The following is a 23,405-nucleotide window of genomic DNA, read 5'->3' as shown; positions in this document are numbered from 1 at the left end:
CTCCGTCTCTCCCTGTTTGTCTTGTCTGGCTTGTGTACAAACAGTGTGATAGCACACATTACAGACGGTGATACAAGGTCACAGTTTCATATCAAACACATGATTTGGAAGTTGCTCGTAACACTTTGAAATGTGGCCTAAATACGCTGGCCCAGCGCTGTACACGTAGCGTCACTCGCCACCACATTCCCTCTTAAACCAGACTGAGCCCACTTTTTTTTTTAGGATTACACAACCGATCATTTGCAAATTCAACAATAGCCAAATGGCATTCCTGACGCTGTTAGCTTGTAATGTCCCACTCAGCAGTTCAGGAGCTATATTTTAATACCCGGATCACTGATTGTGTAAGGCAGGCCATAGCTGCAAGTCGGGGGACATTTTTCACCCACTTCAGGGTCGAATAGATGCATGAAAATGTATTTGCTAGCATGCCAAAACACGTGATGCTACTGTATATTTGCCAAGCCATACTTTCCCACCCCGGTCCTGCAGGTGGCAGTCATTTGCATTTGTGGTTGTTCGTCACGGCAAGCGGACTGTAACAACTCTCTAAACCAGAGGTAGGGAACCTATGGCTCGGGAGCCAGGTAGGGCTCTTTTGATGACTGTATCTGGCTCTCAAGCGTTTCTTACCACAATAAAAATGTATTTTTGCTAACATTTTAAAGTAAACCATCACAGAAATGACTGTTAAAAATAATCAACAACTTTCTTATGCATTTTAATCCGTTCATCTCTTTTCTACTGCAATACGGTCGACCATATCCAGCTTTCCTGATGATATTTTCCAGGTCTTAACTAGCATGATTTGTTAACAAATCATGCTAGCATAACTAGCATGATTTGTTATCATGCTAGCATAACTAGCATAACAAATGCTAATGCTAGCATAACAAATCATGCTAGCATAACTAGCATGATTTGTTATCATGCTAGCATAACTAGCATGATTTGTTAACAAATCATGCTAGTTAACCTTGTATTATGTTACGGGTCAATTTGACCCGTTTCAGTTTTTGTGTTCATGACCCTAGATGAGGAAAAGTCACAAAATTTCATGAAGAAAAAGAAAGGATAACCAGTACTTTGGTCAACACAAAAACTGAAACGGGTCAAATTGACCCGTAACATAATACAAGGGTTAAAGCAAACCATCACAGAAATGACTGTTAAAAATAATATTCAAAATCAACAACTTTCTTGCATTTTAATCCATCCATCTATTTTCTACTGCAATATCTTACCTGATGATATTTTCCAGGTCAAACACCAAAACTCGATTATTACTGGGTAATGCGGTAGTCTACCTCGGTCATTGAGATGTCAACATGTAAATGTAAACTTTCCTCCTTTAGTCAAATAGTCACCTAGCTAAAGCTGCAGAACCAAGCCTTCTGGCAAAGATGGCCAAAAGAATGAAATATACTGAGTACGGTGCAAAACCATGCAGCAGCAGAAGTTGCATTAATGGCAGCAAGTATTAGATTTATTATTGGACACTGCGCTGCTCACGAAAGTGTGCTGGCCACACCCCATTGGCGTGGGGTAGTGTGCCTGGTCTACGTAATTAGAGCCCATTATATCTAAAACTGTTGGTCTTACATAAAAATGCACACATTTTATTGCATTCAATGTTTAAAAAAATGTATATGGCTCTCACAGATACACATTTTAAAATATCTGGCCTTCATGGCTCTCTTAGCCAAAAAGGTTCCCGACCCCTGCTCTAAACTAAAAGTACATTTGTTTCCACAGATATAATGAGGACTTTTAGCCTATATATATACATTTCCGGGGGTTTTCTTGATAACAACCAAAATCACTTCAGTTCATCACATCAATAACTATGGCACCGTACTGCCAAAAAATAAACTTGCATCAAGTATTTTTGTTGTTATCATTATATTTGTCCCAAAAAAGGTACCTTTAGTTGCCTCCGGTCTTAAAATGAACAAGAAACTGAAGAAAGAAGGGTGGTCTAGTCATATTTTCCATGACATTGGAAGTCTTTTGAGCGCCTACAAAATGTTGGTTTACATTGTCTGTTGCTACATTGTGGTTCAAACATTGCTCCGTCGCTCTATTTTTTTCCCAAAATTGTTAATAAATGATCATTGTTTCATTGCTGAGACATGGCATTACATCACACTACATGTATAGTCGGTGTGAAATAAAAGTTCTCCTCCCATTCCATGTGGAAGTGGTACATTTTTGGCTTCTTCATTTGTCTTTCTTCACCACTCCGTTTGAAGCCCTATGTTAAGTTCAGACTAAATAAACTGGAGGCTAACTAGTTAGCTCGCTAGCATAACGCCATTGCTGTCTCTTATGTCCTTGCAGTGACAAGAATAATGGGAGTGTAAAGGTGACTATAGGGGTGTTATTTCATGTGTAGAGGGCTCTAATGAAGGTCAAAATAAAGCAAATAAAATGTAACGGTGCACATTGTGACGTTATGCAAAAATGATTTATTCTTGAGACTTTATCGAGAAGGTTGGAATGAGCAATGAGCATGCCAGTATCCTGTCATCATTTTTCCAAAATGTCAATTTGCAATTTGTTTTGTGGACGCGGCCACAAGAAGATGCACCCCTAAAACGGCTGCAAACCCGACCAGTCCCTGCTGCAAACTCCAAACTTAGCCATCCGAGCTCGGTAGATGAGTTTGTGTGTTGTAGCGAGCGTGCATTGTCGTTATTTGAGCGTGTGTGAATGGTAGTAGCCTCCGTTTAACCCTTACATGCCAGGATGCTTCCCGCGCCCTGTGTTATCACAGTTATCTGTCATGATGTCAGGCAGTCCCTGACACACATGCTGCTCCTTGTCAGTCTCGTTCCACTGCATGTGCAGTCAGTCCTGTTCCTAATCCTGTTCTGAACATCAGCATGTTTGAGGACACTGATTAGTTCCCGTGCTGGAGCTATCACACGGATGTGCTCGGCTTATCTCATTTGACACGCCGCTTTGCTTCTGGAAGTGAGCAAGTTGTCTTGCTTTGACTTTTTCAGAACCCGTTCTGTTTGAGCAACAGCAGAATTTCAGTAGTCCTGGTGAGAGTCAACTTGGTTCATGGTACATTTGGACAGGAACGCGCCTCAAGAAATTGCGCATGAATGCAGGATTTAGAAATGAGACTCATCGAGTCTTCTGTCTAGACCAGGGGTCGGCAACCTTTATTATGAAAAGAGCCATTTCACCCCCTTGCTCACTAAAGAAAAATAGCCTGGAGCCGCAAAACATAGTATGTTTAAAACAAAATTGGAGGGAATTTGGGGCTATCAAAGTAGTTCAGATAAGAAAAAAACAAGTTGGAGTACTCTTGCTAGTATTATATTAAATATAAACGTACACAAATATATGTGTAAATTACTGTAAACTTACCTGATACCTGAAGTTCCAATGTCGCTGTTTTATATGATCTCTAATTTATTTTTTAGAATTGTCAAATAGCTTTGGGAAAGTATGAAAAGTATTTAGAAAGTATTTTCCTTAATGTTTACCTGTGAGAGAGAACTGAATAGCATCCTGTCTGCTCATCCTTGTACTCATCCAATCACCAGTCAGAACTCAGTCAGGATGCATTCATGGACTCACACAAAGTTGGATTTTTTAAAACTCATTACAAAGACATGCTTTTTCCCCACTGTGGTGTTAAAAAATATTCAAGCATTGCAAAGGGAGCCACAACAAAGAGGCTGAAGAGCCACATGCGGCTCTGGAGCCGCGGGTTGCTGACCCCTGGTCTAGACACTTCATGCATGACTGCTGCACTTGTTGCATTTCATTATTTTGTTGCGCCACAGGCAGAATGTACAAGACTGTAGTGTCTAAAAGCCCACTGTCCGATTTCAAGTTGAACTGGAAATTCTTCATGGCAATGTAGGAATAACACAGTGGTGTTCTTTGCCTTGGCACATGTTTAACCTACTTCACATTAACCTTTACAGTACCCTCCCTTTTCCGAGAAATCCCTCCTTCAGCTCTCAGCTGATCAGCCGTAAGCATTCTTGCAGACTGGAGTGAGAGCATTCCCTTTGTTCCACATGAATATGCAGCCTGGGTGGGGTTCTGTCTGCTTCACTTATCTCTGCAGCCATACCTTCTCTGGTGGGGTGGTGCTGCAGCTCTGGCTCTCATCATAGCTCTCCTTCCCCCAAACCGCATCGCCATCTAGTTTTCTGCTTCCTTCAGCTGACCCTCAGCTGATAAACACTTACAATGCATCCACTCTGGGGCAAAACCTCTAACGGACAAACATTTTCTCTTCTGGGATGCTTGTCAACCTTCAATTTTATCCAGTGTTTTGAAACATACATTGGAACCTTGGTTAGTGTCAAGCTGTTCTGCAAAATGTGTGCTCACTATTATGCTAATTATTTTCCCCCAGATTTCAAAATGCATATAAATACATATTAAAGATGAATGAAAGGGATAAAGCCTCCATTGTGCATCATTCTGCAGCTGTGATCAATAAGAAGAGCAGACTTGCGGAACTGTGTTAGTTGGCAACAAACTACATAGACGACCGCTGATGACATCATAGGCGGGCATTAGAGCCGAGGGACTGCAATGACGCTGCTAATATGGACGTTTGTGGTGAAAATATGTCACAAACACAGTTGGACTCTCACTTGTACTAATAACCAAAAATCTCCACATTTTCAACATGAACCGGAAAATATGCTAACCGATGTAAAGCGAGGTTCCACTGTAAAGTCGTCTCTCGGTTCAAACGTCATTTCCTGCCATCATTTCTGCCAATTTCCCAGAATACTCGTATTCTGTCTGTCTCACTCCACGGCACTTTTCATTCATTTATTTTCCACTGCTATTATTTTCTACCTCACGAGGGTCGCGGGGGTGCTGGAGCCTATCCCAGCTGTCTTTGGGCGAGAGGCGAGGTACACCCTGGACTGGTGGCCAGCCAATCCCAGGGCACATATAGACAAACAACTATTCACACTCACATTCATACCTATGGACAATTTGGAGTGGCTAATTAACCTAGCATGTTTTTGGAATGTGTTAATGTTCTTACTAAGAACACTAAACTCATCACACACCAACTTAACACTCAAAAGGTATAATTATGAAACCAGCTCAGCTCATTCATTTTCTACCGCTTTTTCCTCACGAGGGTCACAGGGGTGCTGGAGCCTATCCCAGCTGGACTGGTGGCCAGCCAATCCCAGGGCACATATAGACAAACAACCATTCACACTCACATTCATACCTATGGACAATTTGGAGTGGCTAATTAACCTAGCATGTTTTTGGAATGTGGGAGGAAACCGGAGTACCCGGAGAAAACCCACGCATGCACGGGGAGAACATGCAAACTCCACACAGAGATGGCCGAGATGGAATCGAACTCGGGTCTCCTAGCAATGGGGCCTGTGTGCTAACCACTTTTTAACGCCGTGCAGCCTTTACGGCAATTTTGCAAAAAAGAATAAATGAATATTGTTTAGTGTTAAGGCGGCACGGCGGTCTGGTGGTTAGTGCGCAGACCTCACAGCTAGGAGACCAGGGTTCGGTCCCCGCCCTCGGCCATCTCTGTGTGGAGTTTGCATGTTCTCCCCGTGCATGCGTGGGTTTTCTCCGGGTACTCCGGTTTCCTCCCACATTCCAAAAACATGCTAGGTTAATTAGCCACTCCAAATTGTCCACAGGTATGAATGTGAGTGTGAATGGTTGTTTGTCTATATGTGCCCTGTGATTGGCTGGCGACCAGTCCAGGGTGTACCCCGCCTCTCGCCCGAAGACAGCTGGGATAGGCTCCAGCACCCCCGCGACCCTCGTGAGGAAAACGTATGATCATATGACGCATTATCAGTCCAAAATGATTGACAAGTTATGTGTAGTATTGTGGTCGCTAGATGTCAGTAATATTACAATGATGAGGTCTCCTAAACGGGGTGAGGCTGCGCTTCAGTTCGATGCTACCAAAATCTGGAACAGTCTTCCAGAAGATATGTGACAATGGCTTTTGGCTTTTTCTATGCTGGAACTATGAAAACATTACATTTATTAATAATAAACATGAATGTCACAGAAATTCACTTATCACAGTTGGGTCTGGAATCATTTCACCGTGCCAAATGAAGGATTTGTTCAGTTCCAGTTCCACATATGATAAGACATGCAAAGGTTTGACCTTAGAAGCTCACACACAACTTCTAATATCAGATAAATCCAAGTGCCAGCAATAAATAGCAACTCTTCTTTTTTTGCCGGTGGGAAAGTAATGATGTCACTGGTGGTTCTCACAACACGAACAAGTGCTTGTCCACACAATTTAGTTCCTGCCTCAACCCTTTGTCCCGCACAGAAACTCAGCAAAAGTCCCACAACCCCTCTGGCTCCTAAACACGGTCCCAGCAGGACTGATGACTGAGTATTACTGCGTTTGATAAACAGGGTGCCCGAGTAAGAACAAGTCAGTGTTTATGAAACGGGGGAGGGTTGCAGAGAAGCGACGTGCAGTGCGGGGTCAGGTCGAAGGCGGAGCAGGCGACGGTTTCTCACTCAGCTGGAAAAGTGCTGACTGGCGACAAGGAGCATGAGAAGGCTACTGTTAGCTTGGCCTTCAGACTGGGAAACTCTTGCTTGCATTGGGAGGGGTGCACATGAGAGTAGGATGTGTGTGTGTGTGTGTGTGTGTGTGTGTGTGTGTGTGTGTGTGTGTGTGTACACGGGTACACCAGAAGCAGCAACCAGTGTACTGGTGTGTGGCTGGAGTCCAGGTCTTTGAACTCTCCTGTTGTTCAAAGCTGCAGACGTCTGTCTAGACTGCAAGTATCGGCTTTCCGTCTTCACTTTTGGCTAAAATAAAGTTAGCCGTGCATTATCAGTCATGTTACACGCATTAAAATGTCAACTCTAATGAGTATTTAACAAGAAAATAATTCTGCATGATATGCATCAAACTGCATTTAGCAGATTTGTGTCAGCCGCTAAGAGACATGAGCATGAACTCGCTTTGAAGTACTCATAGTAAAAAGTATTTGGCGGCTGGAACTGTTACTGTGTCTGTTACTGGCTGAATTATAGTCTACTTAATTGACTGCCTGCTGCTCCATCTCACATCGATAATAAAGTAAGTGCAGATGTGCAGAGGACTGTCATAAAGTGGAAACCTGGTGACGACCTGCGGCGAGGCTTCGTTGACAGGTTGGACCGTTTTGACTTCTTAGCACCCATGCATGCATAATATGAGAGAACGAGACCAAAAAAGCGTGTAACTTTACAAGAATAACGACATAATATGAGGAAAAATCATTTTAGTAGCATTAAGTTCAAAATGAATGGAAAAAGTCACAAAAATTAAATTATGCAAAATAAAGTAATAATATTATTCATTTTCTACCGCTTTTTCCTCATGAGGGTCGCGGGGGCTGCTGGAGCCTATCCCAGCTGTCTTGGGGCGAGAGGCGGGGTACACCCTGGACTGGTGGCCAGCCAATCACAGAGCACATATAGACAAACAACCATTCACACTCACATTCATATACCTATGATTAACCTAGCATGTTTTTGGAATGTGGGAGGAAACCGGAGTGTAATATTATTAGGATGATTCTTACAGCGGGCGGCACGGTGGTCTAGGGGTTAGCGCGCAGACCTCACAGCTAGGAGACCAGGGTTCAATCCCACCCTCGGGCATCTCTGTGTGGAGTTTGCATGTTCTCCCCGTGCATGCGTGGGTTTTCTCCGGGTACTCCGGTTTCCTCCCACATTCCAAAAACATTAATTGGCCACTCCAAATTGTCCATAGGTATGAATGTGAGTGTGAATGGTTGTTTGTCTATATGTGCCCTGTGATTGGCTGGCGACCAGTCCAGGGTGTACCCCGCCTTACGCCCGAAGACAGCTGGGATAGGCTCCAGCACCCCCCGCGACCCTCGTGAGGAAAAAGCGGTAGAAAATGAATGAATGAATGATTCTTAAAGCAAAAATTGGCGTTTTAGTCACAACGCTGTGATGCATTTTTCTTATCATATGCAAATTCTTATCATATCTACATGTTTTGTTTTGTTTTAGAAAACATAAAAGTGTCGTTCATTTTTTTTTTTAATTATGTGGCCCCCATTGGAAATAGTTGGGACATCCTGCTTGATAGAGTCTTTGCGTATTGTGCAAAATACTTCAAGAACATATCATTCATGCAAAACATCTCAGCTATTATAAGTGAACTTGTTGTTGGGTGAAGTAAACCCCGATGACGTCTGCTTATGCAAATGTGGAGCTGAGCTGCAGCGACTACGTCCACGCTGTGACCACAACATACCAGAGCGTGACAGCATGTCATTTTGACAAATGAGTGAACAAAGACAACATATGTAACATTCAATGTGCTGACAATACCTGGAGTGCCTTTTGTCGTCATCTACTCTGTTCTTTTTCATTCATGCATTTTCTACTGCTTATCCGCCCACGGTAGCTGCTGAGCTGGAGCCTATCACATAGCTGATTTTGTTGCAGAGCCCCGCATGGGTCTGGTTGTAGAGATCCATAACCGCACCACCCGTCAATAATCAGATCCGTGTCCCCCTGTTAAAATCAGTAATCATACCCATTACCTGTCCTGTTACAAAAACTGTCACAATGTTTTTTGGTTTATTTTGAAGTCGCCAACACTTTGTTGGACTCCGCTTTGTCCTGGTCAGTCATAGAGCACATATTGAAAGTTAACCCAGTGCTTCCAAATGGTGGAGAACTGCCCATTTGCCCGTGCTTGTCATTGGGGAAGTCATTCCAATTATGTTATTAATGTTGACATTGATATGACATTTTTATGGCACACAACTACACAATTGTAGACGTCCAGTGGTTAGCGCACAGGCCACACCCTCGAGCATCTCCGGGTACTCCGGTTTCCTCCCACATTCCAAAAACATGCTAGGTTAATTAGCCACTCCAAATTGTCCATAGGTATGAATGTGAGTGTGAATGGTTGTTTGTCTATATGTGCCCTGTGATTGGCTGGCCACTAGTCCAGGGTGCCCGAAGACAGCTGGGATAGGCTCCAGCATCCCGCGACCCTCGTGAGGATAAGCGGTAGAAAATGAATGAATGAATGAGCTACACCAGGGGTGGGCAAACTACGGCCCGGGGGCCACATCCGGCCCGCCAAGTGTTTGAATACGGCCCGCCCAATCTTTCCAAAGTATTTAATTTAAACTCAACATACAACCTGGCATCATGGCCTGAGCCAACCTTTTGATGGTCGTATCAATTTCGTTGTTTGACATGGTCTGTTGTTTACAAAGTGCTCCTGAAAAAAGAGACACAAGCACATAATAATAATAAAAATTAAAATAATAATTATTATATTATTATTATAACTATTATATTATTATATTAATGCTAATTATTATATTAATTATATATAATAATATTATTATATTTGCATATTTTACATAATAATAATATAATAATTATTATTTTAATTTCACTTTAATTATTATAATATTTTATTATTTTTAAAAATATTTAAATATAAATATAAAATAATAAATAATAATAGCAGATTGCATGACAATTTTATAGATACAATAATACCAGGTGGACTGTTACGTGTAAAATATATAGTCTGCCCCCCCCCCCGGAAATGTTGTTATATCAATGCGGCCCGCGAGTCAAAAAGTTTGCCCACCCCTGAGCTACACAATGAGACAAGATGTGGCAAACAGGACTCTTATTTTGAAAACCGGAAGTGTGTTGAGAATGCGTTTCGACAAAGGAGCTCTTTTTAACCTGCGTGTCGTTAGCGGCCAGTGTTAAACGCTGGCTTATATTAATGGGGTGAAACCCAACACCCAGCCTAATATCGGAATCTGCATCATTTGTATTGTACGTCTTCCACCTGATTCAAGGTTAATTGCCCCTGTGTTTGAACCCTCCCAGCCTCACAATGCACAAAGCGGCTGATTCAACATGTCTCACTTGTTTATTTGAAGCGAGTCATTGAAGGTTTCCCACCTTTTGTGTGTCTTGTGTGGGTCAGGTCTGAAGTGAAGGCATCAAGCAGTACTTGAGCCTTCACAGTCTGATTCCAGCCGTGCTTCTTTATGGCAAAAGTTTGTAAAGTCTCTTTTTCTTCCCTGAGCAGGACCACACAGACTGTACCCGAGACGGGTCTGACTCTTCTTTTACTGTAGTGGATGTTGTTTGTATTCGTCAGCAGCAAATTTAAGAGTTTTCTTTGGAGTCATGGAGTCATAAGGCTTCCCTGTTCTTAGCTCTTTGAACCAGCACCTAATGAATGGCATGTGTGTGAGTGTGTGTGTGTGTTAGGTACAGCATGGCGGTGTGGCAGTGCTGCTCTGGTGGTCTTGACTTCTGTGTGTGTGTGTGTTGTGATAGGGTGGGCTGCAAGAGGTGGTCTATTTCTGATCCTTGGAGTTTTTTTCTTGTTCATGCACATATTGGTGTCTCGCTGCCCTCCCATTCAGTTGCAGGCAGACCAGCCGTTCCCGCAGCAGCGTTCCGGCAGCAGCTGGCATCACATCTGAAGGGCGGCACACTTAGACTGAGGTGACGTGCCCGGGGAGATTTAAGACAGGTCTTCCCGCACTTTCACATCCTCCTCCATCTTTTGGCGCCAGGGAGAAGAAAACTATTTTCATGTTGTCTCAAGTTACTTAGGTTATGTTCAACGCCTCCTGATCCCATTGTTTCCCTCATCTTACGCAAGGCCGTGTATCACAAAGGACATTCACCAGCCCCCCCCCCCCCCCCCCCCCCCCCCCCCCCTCCAGCACAATGATTAAGAATACTGTTTCCTTTTTCTTTGGTCAGCAAACACTGTGGGCGGAATGATGTGACTATTTGCTGGGAAATCAAATGAAAGGTGATCAACTTATTATTATAAGTTTTTATTATTATTATAGTTATTATTATTATATTCACTAGAAGCTGGAATTTGGTTTTTATTGTTCTGTACTGCTTGGAAAGTACTTTGACCCAAGTGCTTTTTCAAGTGCTTTTGAAATGAACATGGATAAAGGCCATGTCATTAACACCCGTGGCTGTGAACATCTTCCTGATTCATTCATTCATTCATTCATTCATTCATTCATTCATGCATGCATTCATGCATTCATTCATTCATTCATGCATTCATTCATTCATTCATGCATTCATGCATTCATTCATTCATTCATGCATTCATTCATTCATTCATTCATTCATGCATTCTTTCATTCATTCATTCATGCATGCATTCATGCATTCATTCATTCATTCATGCATGCATTCATGCATTCATTCATTCATTCATGCATTCATTCATGCATTCATTCATTCATTCATTCATTCATTCATTCATTCATGCATGCATTCATTCATTCATTCATTCATTCATTCATGCATGCATTCATGCATTCATTCATTCATTCATTCATTCATGCATTCTTTCATTCATTCATGCATGCATTCATTCATTCATTCATTCATTCATTCATGCATGCATTCATGCATTCATTCATTCATTCATGCATGCATTCATGCATTCATTCATTCATTCATTCTTTCATTCATTCATGCATTCATTCATTCATTCATTCATGCATGCATGCATGCATTCATTCATTCATGCATGCATGCATGCATTCATGCATTCATTCATTCATTCATGCATTCTTTCATTCATTCATTCATTCATGCATTCATTCATTCATTCATTCATGCATTCTTTCATTCATTTTCTACCGCTTATGCTCACGAGTGTCACAGGGGTGCTGGAGCCTATCCCAGCAATTTGGAGTGGCTAATTAACCTAGCATGTTTTTGGAATGTGGGAGGAAAACCGGAGTACCCGGAGAAAACCCACGCATGCACGGGGAGAACATGCAGCTAAAAATACACAAATAGAAGAACACATTTGGGGTCACATATTGTAACACAAGACGCCCCTCATATTGTACGCTGAACGGCGAATGGACGCAAAGTGTGGTGAAATTCTGGTGTCAAACAACGAAAACGGCGCAGACATGAACTGAGGTGCCAATATAATGAGTATATATATATATATACATAATGATAATATAATATATACCAGGGGTCGGCAACCTTTACTATGAAAAGAGCCATTTCACCCACTTGCCCACTAAAGAAAAATAGCCTGGAGCCGCAAAACGTTGTATGTTTAAAACAACATTGGAGGGAAAAAAAAAGACGAGTTGGAGTACTCTTGCTAGTACTGGAGATAAACTTTTGTTTTTAAATGAGCTCTAATTTATTTTTTAGAATCGTCAAATAACTCATTAATAATAATTAATAACTCAAATAACTCAAAGTATACTCATTTCCCTTCATGTTAACCTGTCAGAGAGAACTGGATAGCATCCTGTCTGCTCATTCAGTCACCAGTCAGAACTCAGTCAGGATGCATTCATGGTCTCACACAAAGTTGGATTTTTGTAAACTCATAACAAAGACGTGCATTTTCACCACACGGGTGCTAAAAAATATTCAAGCATTGCAAAGGGAGCCGCAACAAAGAGGCTGGAGAGCCACATGCGGCTCTGGAGCCGCGGGTTGCTGACCCCTGATATATACAATGAGGAATTTACGGTTATAGCGGTTATGGTGCTTGTGATTGCCGCACTTCCCCAACAAAAATGTACATGTGCTACACCTGGGCCCATTATTGTCTTCATTCATATACGTTACAAAATACCATCGCCAACTAGTGGCCTGGCATGCATATTGCAGTGTTTTGACGGTGATGTCTTTTGTGTGGAAAATGTTCCAATATTTCTAAAATCCGAAATTCAAAAAAATGTTCCTGCAAAGGGTGAAAAATAATAAATCCACACCAACGGCATTGTCAAAAGATGAAGACAGTATTTGCAGGCTGTCAAGTGCATGCCAAGGCTGCATGCCAAGGCTGCATGCCAAGGCTGCAGATGGCAGATGAAAGGCCAGTTCCTGGTAATGTTGTAGAAATTGAACATAAAACAAGTCATGAATTCTTAAAAAAGGTTGCATGACAACACGGACTCCTTCACTCATCTTGTGTAGCTGAAAGGGATCACAGTACCCTGCTCACCTCCACCGCCTCGCCTGTATGACTAAGCGTGGTGCATTTCCTTGTGATGACTGTTTACTTTGCTATGCACACTTGCACACTAGATGCCCCCCATGTCACACCCTTGTCCCACCCATGTCTAACCATCCTAATCTCAGGGGTCTTTCTACAAATACAACTCTTTAATCAGTCAGTACACAGAGAATTTCCTTCCCTTCCTGTTTTTTTTTTTCTCCGCTTTGCCTTTATTTTCATGTCATTCTTGTTATGCTGGAACAACGATGGAGTCATCAGCATCAGAGGCTGGTGTGGAGGGGCCACATCCTGTGGGACAAACAGGCTGTTGACAACCGGGAAGAAATGTGTCGCTTTTCTTTGGGGGATTTGGGTACCTGGAGAACCGGATGTGTGTTCGGCATGTCTCCCTCAGTCGTCGGGACACGGTTGATGCCTTTTCCAGGTTCTTCACATAGGCTGAATCAGCTAATGTTTTGATGCCCACTGATTGATTTGGCCCACTCGGAAACCACTCCTTACATCCCCAAGTCAGCTGGGATAGGCTCTAGCTCGCCTGATGCAGAAAATGAAGGAATACATGAATTGATGCCTTCTTTCCCCGGCACATTGATGCTAAGTAGCTAACACGACGCTTCGCTGACCACTCGTCTCAGCGTCATTCACAGACCGAAGAGTGGATACCTAGCTCTCAATTTCGCTAAAAAAGCCCATGCCTCGTGTTGGAAGACGCAGCCATCCAATGAGAGCAGACATCATAAGTTGTTGTTGTTGGCAGAACTAGCATAAGTAACACATTTTGCTAGTGTTATAAATCATCCAAATAGGGCAAGAATGTGCAACTACTCCATGTTGTCATCAGTGGCCATGCATGTTGTTACAAAATAGGTGTATCCCAATGACGGCATTGCTAGCTAGCTCATATTAACTGGTTTTCTTGTGTTGTATTGCACAGACATTTTTACTGCGTTACACTTTTCTGGTATGCTTCGCCTCCATCCACCAAGAGACTGAGAAAAAAAAGACTCACTCTGTTCATGCCGTTGTTCTGTGGAACAAACACACCAGAGTGAATCGTCTTCCTGACCTTTTGGAGATGTGAGACAAGTATGCACATTGCAGTTTCTTAAACCCGGCAACGGGTCATTTATTGTGTGGCTAATGAATTGCCAATTAACCCAGGCCTAGTGCCCACTAGTATTTTTTTCCTGAACGAGAAACCTTGTCATGTTCTAATCTCCTAAGATTTTATGAAATGAGATGTTGTGCCCCTACAAGGCCTGAGTCGCATTTGAAAAAATCAGACACTGACATGAAAAAATCAGATAAAAGAACAAAAAACTCTGAAGTGTAAACGTAGTTTCCTTGGTTTCCTCGTGTCGCAGGTTGCATTCCCGGCACCAAATGAAGTGTGTGCATGTCACACGTGTTGCTTATTTCCTTTTTTGTACATTTATTGCAACTACAGCTTTCGTGTACTCCAGGGGTGGGCAAACTACGGCCCGGGGGCCACATCCGGCCCGCCAAGTGTTTGAATACGGCCCGCCCAATCTTTCCAAAGTATTTCATTTAAACTCAACATACAACCTGGCATCATGGCCTGAGCCAACCTTTTGATGGTTTTATCAATTTCGTTTTTTGACATGGTCTGTTGTTTACAAAGTGCTCCTGAAAAAAGGGACACAAGCACATAATAATAATAATAATAATAATAATAATAATAATAATAATAATAATAATAATAATAATAATAATAATAATAATAATAATAATAATAATAATAATAATAATAATAATAATAATAATAATAATAATAATAATAATAATAATAATAATAATAATAATTATTATTATTATTATTATTATTATTATTATAATAATAATTATAATAATAATAATAATAATAATAATAATAATAATAATAATAATTATTATTATTATTATTATTATTATTATTATTAGATTATTATAATTATTATTAGAACTATTATGATTATCATAATTATTATATTAATGCTAATTATTATATTAATTATATATAATATTATTGTTATATTTGCATTTTTACATAATAATAATATAATAATTATTATTTTAATTTTATTGTAATTATTATAATATTTTATTATTTTTAAAATATTTAAATATAAATATAAAATAATAAATAATAATAGCAGATTGCATGACAATTTTACAGATACAATAATACCAGGTGGACTGTTACGTGTAAAATATATAGTCTGCCCCCCCCCGTAAATTTTGTCATATCAATGCGGCCCGCGAGTCAAAAAGTTTGCCCACCCCTGGTGTACTCCAAAACTATGCACACTATGTCTGGACAAATAGCTAACAACATACTGATGGAACAATGTGTCTCTCTCCTCTCGTTCCTTTTCTCCTTTTACATGAACTATTGAGCAAAATTTCTCAAGAAACGGCTGAGAAGGATTTGTACTTGAAGTTTCCTTTCTCCTACTGAGAAGACTTTTGCCGTAAGTGGGGGAGTGTCTCAAGAAGGAACTGTGTTGCAGAATGGGTTTGAGGAAATACTGTGTGCGTGAATGTGTTGAGAAACTAAAAGTCATGGACAGGAAGTCAGCTCTGCAGGCGCAGTGGAACTGCTGTCACATGACCCGTGTGGGATATGCCCCGGCCTGTTCCCATCACGACTGTAAATGATTTGCAGCAAGTGGAATCACAAGTTAAACCGGCATACGTACATCCGCCATTCAATCGCTTTGGAATCTCGACCTTGCCTTCAGTTTCGATGGGGGTGGTACCAGACAGGTAGCTAGCTATACAATACTTTCCATATGGGATGTTTATGATTATGCCTGCCTATGCTAATACGGAATGAAGTGTCCGCCAGTGTGTGTTTGGTGCAGAGCCAGCAAGCTGATGTCACTTCTGGGAACACTGAAGCAAGAGGAAGTATGAAAGATGAGTGGCTGACGTTCATTCGCCCGGCAGTGTTGTTCTGTTCCACAATGAGCCGTGTGATTTATGACCTTCACCTGTTGTGCATGACGTTCATCGGTCCACAAGCCGGCAGGATCTTGGTCCTTATCTTCTGGTCATTTGTTCAGTTCATTCCATCCTAAAGCAAAACGGCTTGCTAACCCTAACCCTAACCCTAACCCTAACCCTAACCCTAACCCTTGATTGTCTCGGAATCTTACTTGTCATTCGGGACTAAAATACGCGGTTAGATGAGTTTGGTGTGGAAGAACATGAGAGACCAGACCTCAACCCCATGCCATGATAATGTCAGTTGAGTTTGGGTGTAAGTTGGATTTTATACCAAAATTATGAGGGTGTCCCGATGCAATACAAACTTGTTGCAGCCTTGAATATTAGCCGATGTGATATTGGTCCAATATCAGCACTCATACAGACTCTACAGGGGTGTCAGGAGATGAGACATAGATGGATTGGGTCTACATGAGATTTTAAGATGATTAAGAAAGGTCAGTTTTCCCATGTCTTCAGACACTTTGACTGATATTCATTATCGGTATCAGCTGGGGACGCCCATACATGGGACACCGAAGTGCCATAGTGGACCATCTCTATCGGAAATCAAACAACATTTTCTTTCTTACTTACTGTAAATTATGGCGTTTAAGCCACACCCACTAAATTAAAAAAATATTTTTACACATTTAATAAAAATATAAACTTCATCCAACTATAAGCCACAAATGCCCATGTCATAAAATGGCATATTGTGGCACACATACTGAATACTATTAATATCACTCACGGTGTCATCTTACAAACAACACTAAACTCATCACACAGCACTCAAAATGCTTACCTAGTAAATATACAAACATGTATCAATACGAGTTCAAAATATAAGAAATAATATATTTTTATTATTTTATTATTCCCATAATGCAATGCATCTGAGAAAAGCTTTTCAAAAAGGTGCTGCAACGGTGCCTCTCAACGGTGCCTCTAAGGGATCCCAGAGGGAGGCTGACATCAATGCAGAATGAGTGATTTGATCAGACACAAGGCATGATGGATTCAATATATTTTATTGGTACTTGTTTGTATATTTCTTAGGGATACCCTTTGAGTGTCAAGTTGCTGTGTGATGAGTTTAGCCATCTTTGTATGATGACACCGTGAGTGGCACAGTATTTAAACGGTGTGCAGTAGTTGTGAAGTAAAGGAGATGACATGAGATGATAATTTAGCCATAAAATATACGTATACACCTGAAATTACAGTAGACCAATTTGCTTAATTGAAATAATATGTACAAAGTAAAATAATTTTCGAACCAAACAAGAAAATCAGACTTGCCGAAGCACCTGAAGCAAGTAAAATGACTTTTTGGTGAGTCCTAATCTTCTTTGGTTCGCTGTGTGAGCAGATTATTGTATTGATTTCAAGAAGCATACCTCCGATTTGAGTACATATTATCTACCAACTTGGGATAAGAATCTGAAGGGTCCGATGTAGAAAGTCGGTCGTATTTAAAAGCATCATTTCAGGTAGAAACACCTTTGGTGGTGAACATCTTTGACCTCAGACTTTGCTGAAGGATGCATGGACAAAAAAATCTTTATACAATATGCAAAATGTTATCTTCCATTTCTACTTGCTGTACAGGATGTGTCATGGCCAGGCGACCCGATACTTTAGTCCATATTGCAAGTTCTTTTTTTTTTTTTTTTTTTTTTTCCCTTTATTTGGGCAAATATGTGAATCATTACAGTGCATTTCTTACATCAATCAAAATATAACTTTCCATTATTTACATTTGTATTCAACTATCTGATCCCAAGCCGAAAAGGAGTAGGCTGAAGCAAAAGCTTATAAATGCCTACCCCTTTTTGCAGGATATAATCATGTTCATGCCACTGTCTTGTTTCCCCTGTTATTATTTTCATTGTAATATTATTATTATTATTATTATCATTGTTGTTATAATCTTTATCATTATAATCATCATTAATATTACCATTTTCATCATTATAATTAAAAATTTTGTGATTTTTTTATTTTTAATTATTTAATTTTACAGACTTCATTGCTTCTTGTAGAGTGTAGAGATTTCTTCTGTTATTTTCTGAAATCTGCAGTCTTTGTGTGTCAATTTATTAGCCCACTTTTTTTGTGACGTTTACTTATTTACTGTATTGCATGTGTCTAATCTTATGCATTAAAAAACAAGAACTTGAGACCGTGTCTGGACAGGTGACCAACCCAAACATCAGTTTCTTCTTGTTAAACCCTACCTGAGGTTTTTAGACGTGTTTATTAGTTTGTGTGTGTCTAGTCTTGTGCATTAGGAAGCATATTGGTACGGTGTCCTTTCCCTTGTACGTGCGTCAATAAGCCCTTAAGCAAACAACGTCGGTCCTGGTTTATCGTCTTTGTATTGTGTACCTTACGTTCCACGCTGATAAAAGTCTTTCTGCGTGTTGTTTCTTACAGTGTTGATTGTCCAGGATGTCTTCGAAGGCTCCCAGCTCCAATAACATCGCCCATGCCAGGCGGACGGTGCAGCAGCTGAGAATAGAGGCGAGCATTGAGAGGATAAAGGTACCTTTTGATGCTAACTGCTAACATTTGCTCGTTTGTATGCGTTGTCATGCACTCACTGTTTTTTTTCTCATCCTGCAGGTATCCAAGGCATCTGTGGACCTTATGAATTACTGCAGCGAGCAGGCCAGAAACGATCCTCTCCTTATGGGCATACCTGCTTCAGACAATCCCTTTAAGGACAAAAAACCCTGCGCTATATTGTAGTGGCCTTCCCTCGGCCTTAACGGGTTTTGCGTGTTAATGTTGCCGTGTTCTGTTTGTCGGGAGCAGTGAGGGGTGGACTGTGATCGTATCGTTACCGCGCGCTTGTCTTTTCTGTTAACAAATCACATGATTGTCTCCAAAATTGAGTAAAGAACGTGTTCCAAGGCTCCAAGACCAGTCTCTAATCACTGTGCCACTGCATGAACTAACATCCTGGAGTCACCGGAGGCCCTCGGTTTAGTGGTTTCTCTCCATTTGGGTAGCGACTGTTATCCATCTCAAGTCAGTAATTCACCTACAATATCCACTTTAGATGGATTCCTTCAGGGTTTCTGTTGCACACTTAAAAGTGTAGCGTCCACGACAATCCACATTCCATGTAGTCATCACCGAGGAATCTCGTCTTCAGTCCACTTCGACCTATACAGTATGTAAGATTCTTCTAGAGAAGTCACTGAAATTCCTTGGAACAAACCAATAAAGCAGCCTTGAAGACCACCTACGGTTCCACCATTTGGTACGCTTCAGCTTCAACCAAGCATCTTTGCTAGCATGGTGCCAAAAAGTCGTACGGGGGGCTATTTTTGGTACCCTCCGACATATAAAGAGCTGAAGTGTGCTTTTTGGTGGAAAAAAACCCAGCCTTAACTACGCTTGCCTTGTATTATGAAGAACACTTACTGGGAGAACTATGTTATGTTTCTACGGAATATTTTTATCGGCTGGATAAAAGTGGTTTTTAACAATATTGTGCCATCTTTGTGTGTGTATGTGTGTGTGTCGTAAAACCTCTTAAATCGTGTTGCCCGGTGCTCCTCTTTTCTGCAGTCGCGGTTTTGTCGCCACCCCTACACAGGATACCTTCAAATCAGCTAAGTGTTAACAGTTTTTGGTTTTTTTTTTGAACTCATTGTCTGGAATAGTCAACCACTCCCAATTATTTGCAATAATTCCTGTCAGCCGCTAAAGAAAAGTTGAGGTTTCCCACTGCCATGTCATCGATTGTGTAACCGTACCACAACGTCTTTATTATGAATTGACCAACCTTTGTATGAAGATGATGATGGTGATGAAGCATTCCTGCAGTACAGCGTTGTACTAATATCTAATATAATAAATAATAAAGATGTGGTGTGTCAGAGGATACCTGCTTCGTGCTTGACTGGAGCCTAGCATTGCAACTTGTGTTCTGGTCACTAGATGTCAGTAATGTTTACATTGGTGACCTTCCGACTGTTCTCCTCCCATTCGGTGTGGAAGTGGCACGTTTTGGCTTCTTGGAAACCCTTTCAGCCACCTTCATTTGTTGCTTGTTTATCAGCAATGACACAAAATAGCCGTAATTCCCAGTCCAAGTCAGACCTCAGACCTTCAGACCTAAATAAAACTATAAAAACCCTCTTGGTCGTATCTGACTCAGGAGTGGAAAAAATGTGGGCTTTCACGCTGGCTGCTTGAAACCACAGAGCAGACATTTCAATCTAGAAAGGCCGCTTTTAGCTCTGGGAGAGTCGCGTTACTATTTTGGGAAAACGCCTGCTTTGTTTTCCTTCTCTCTTGGTGGCCTCTTGGGTCTTTCTCACTCTTCACTTTCTGTCCAGCTGGAGGAGATGATGCACTTTCCAGTGGGAAGACAACACGGGCATAGAAATGACGTAAGCGAGAGTCATACTTAGACGTTGGCCGGACTTTTTCAACATGCTGTTCAGGTTGTCCTCATCAATGTGTCTCCGGATAAAATAAAAATAGGAATGGAACCTTTTGGTACTTGACAATACCCTTCATTGGTTACACTCTGGGTGCATTCACTGACCAGTGAACCAGTCTTTATGCTGTCTTTTTTTTTTGTCACGCATTGAGCTTTCACACTTTGTTTGGCGGTCCTTGAATGCACCATAGTTATATGCTGGCTTGTCATAGTTAAATGAGTTTAAAGGGGACCTGCTGTATTCTCATTTTTCGACCCTTGGTATTGAGTTGTGGACTCCCATAGAGCAGCTACACACAATAACCCCCCAATAACCTTTCTTGATCTTCCAGAGTCTGCACCCATCCCAGCTGTGTTTCCTCGGGTTTCCAAAACCTGTTTTAATTTATCCCACCCACGGCACGCCCACTCAGCTTGTACAGCCAACAGCTTGTACCCGGGCACGCCCATATAAGGACGAGCCGGTGTTAGAAAAAACATCCCAAACTTCTTTCAGGGCTCACATCCAAATACGCCAACCTCATTATGTGATACTTTGGCATTATTTAGCAGGATAATAACAACGTTTATTGGTTAGAAAAGTGGAGCATGGGGCATATTTAGGGCTTAAACACAGATTGAGTAGCGAGTGAACAATGGCAATTGTAGAGAAAAGGGCGGGGTTCTGAATCTGATTCTATTCTATTCATTTCTACAGTCACTTTTATTGCAAAGAATGTCAACGTCGAGAACCTTGTGTCATAAATATAAACATTTTATATCCCTGGGACGCAACCACCAAGCAGGATCAACTGCAGGGGTGTACAAGGTGCGGCCCCAGGGGCCGTTTGTGAACCGTAGTTGTATTTGTTTGGCCTGGGGCACGTTTGTAAAAAAAAAAAAAAAAGCTAAAAAAACAACAGAAAAATGTATATACTCAAAATATTAAGTCAAGTCGTTTGTTCCCAAAGATATATTTAGACATCTTTTATTATATTTTTTTGTGTGTGAGAGGGACAAAGACGTCATGTGTAATACCACAAGATGAAAACGGCCACAAGGTGGCAGAAGTGCATTTTATAAAAGCTCGGCCTGCATTTCTTCCACTGAAATAGATGCTATGCTATGCAGCAACCAGAAAGTGGAAACATTGAAGGGCCATTTGAGGCATGCACACAGTTGCAAATGTGAAGATTGCGAGTAGTTCATGGTGTACAATGATGGTCATTTTCATGTAAAACAACAATTTTTTGTGTTGTGGCATCATTCGGCAAAATTTGTGAAACTTCCTGATGTTCTACTGCTGATGACTAAAGAACAGAAAAAGGTAGAAACACTTTTTTTTCTGATGAAAGATGAAAGTCTAATAGTAATTTTGGTATACAACATAGTACATACGTATACTCTATATAACCATACATACACAATATTCTGTTGGCCTTGAAAAATCATCAGGAATGGCCCTTGCCGAGAGGGACGCCTTTTGACAAATGGCTGGGATTGAATGAGAAAAAGAGAATACCAATGTGACCCTTGCATCCTTTCATTCAGGTTGGACAACCCTGATCACGTATGCACTTTTTGCACTTCCAAAATGGAAGTTTGCTACATCTGAATTTCTATCATTTCTGGCAACACATGATCAATTGCAGTGCAAAACGACTGTTGATGATGGAATGAACCAATACGACTTCCTTCAAGGCAGATTTTCTCGAAAGGGATGGCATCAGGTAGCGCAGGCGTGCCTCACCAAGTGAGGCCCTGCAGGCGTGCAACATGGTGCCTTAGCGGAGCGCACATGCGCAGCAATGTGCCACTGTATGAAAATCCAGCGTGGCAGTTACAGTGTCACTGTGTTGGAATGTGCTGATGAGGGGGAGAAGCAGGGGGAGGGTGTGAGCAATTTGCCTGCAGTGGCACCTTGGTTCCTGTGGGAAACCTACAAAACAGGCCTGCGATTCAGCGGTGCCCCATTTCCTTGAAAGTTAGCATCACAGTCACACGGCAGATCTAATCAAACATTGCCTGCGCGGCTTCAATAATAGAAATCATAGATGATGTCAAAGCTGCCAGGACTGCAATTAGTATGAATGAATATTTACTATGTACTACGTATATACGTAACATCTCAGTTAGTTTTTGCCGACTGTAATCTGCAAACGACATGTCAAAGTCCGCCCTAACATGGAATTTGCAGTGACGTTCCACAGTAGTGTTGATAAAGGGCATCATTATTGCAATAGACTTGCACGCTTTGTGATTAGGGAGTAGCATTAAAAGTCATTTGGGTGGAGAACACCAAATCGTTGGCTTTAGAAACTTTGTGAAGCAGTTTTCCCATAAAACGGGTGTGGACAAAGTGTACAAAGTGCCTGTAGCTCATTTTGAATTTGCTCTTAATGCAATTGAGAGATACATATACCATTTTTGCGGTTCCAATTTTGGGGCTCTATGACTGTTTTTCCAAAATATATTCATTAATAATGTTGAATTGTTAAGCATTTTAAGCATCAAAATGACTAAAATAATCTAAAAAAGCCCACAAGTATAAGACAGTGTATGATGTGTAATATTCTACACAGCCACTAGGTGTCAGTAAAGTTGCTGTACACCTCAGTGAGACACATGAATGCCAGACTTGATTGCCAAAACAACAGGCTATAATTGCAGTCTTTTTTTTTATACTTTATTTTTATTTATTTTTATATTTTTCTAAACAAAACGTCAACAGCAATACAAACACACTCAAAAACAAAAAAGGGGGGGGGGGCACTGGACATACACATCACACAATTTGGTTAGGGGCTTATTTGATCTCATGATGTCTGAATAATAATAAATTGAGTAATACGAGTGTAACGGTGGGATGAGTGGTTAGCGCGTAGCTGGGAGACATGG

General features: G+C 41.1%; 1 protein-coding gene across 2 annotated transcripts in view; it reads left to right on the top strand.

Annotated features, from left to right (window-relative positions):
* The window catches only part of LOC131126099 (guanine nucleotide-binding protein G(I)/G(S)/G(O) subunit gamma-12-like), a 39,994-nt gene extending 19,980 nt beyond the window's left edge, over positions 1–20,014 (top strand). Inside the window, exons 1-3 of one of the 2 annotated variants that reach the window (XM_058068289.1) lie at positions 15,603–15,841; positions 18,506–18,613; positions 18,695–20,014. In XM_058068289.1, the coding sequence (XP_057924272.1) occupies positions 18,521–18,613; positions 18,695–18,820 (219 nt within the window). In that variant the 5' untranslated portion in view covers positions 15,603–15,841; positions 18,506–18,520 and the 3' untranslated portion in view covers positions 18,821–20,014. Of the gene's footprint in view, positions 1–15,602; positions 15,842–18,505; positions 18,614–18,694 lie in introns of those variants that run through there. The other variant, XM_058068288.1, reaches the window with a different exon arrangement.
* The last annotated feature ends 3,391 nt before the right edge of the window (positions 20,015–23,405 follow it).

This window comes from Doryrhamphus excisus, chromosome 3 (assembly GCF_030265055.1).
Source record: "Doryrhamphus excisus isolate RoL2022-K1 chromosome 3, RoL_Dexc_1.0, whole genome shotgun sequence".
Lineage (NCBI taxonomy): Eukaryota > Metazoa > Chordata > Actinopteri > Syngnathiformes > Syngnathidae > Doryrhamphus > Doryrhamphus excisus.
The sequence above is the reverse complement of the archived record's forward strand: the minus strand, read 5'-3'. Positions and strand labels throughout refer to the sequence as shown.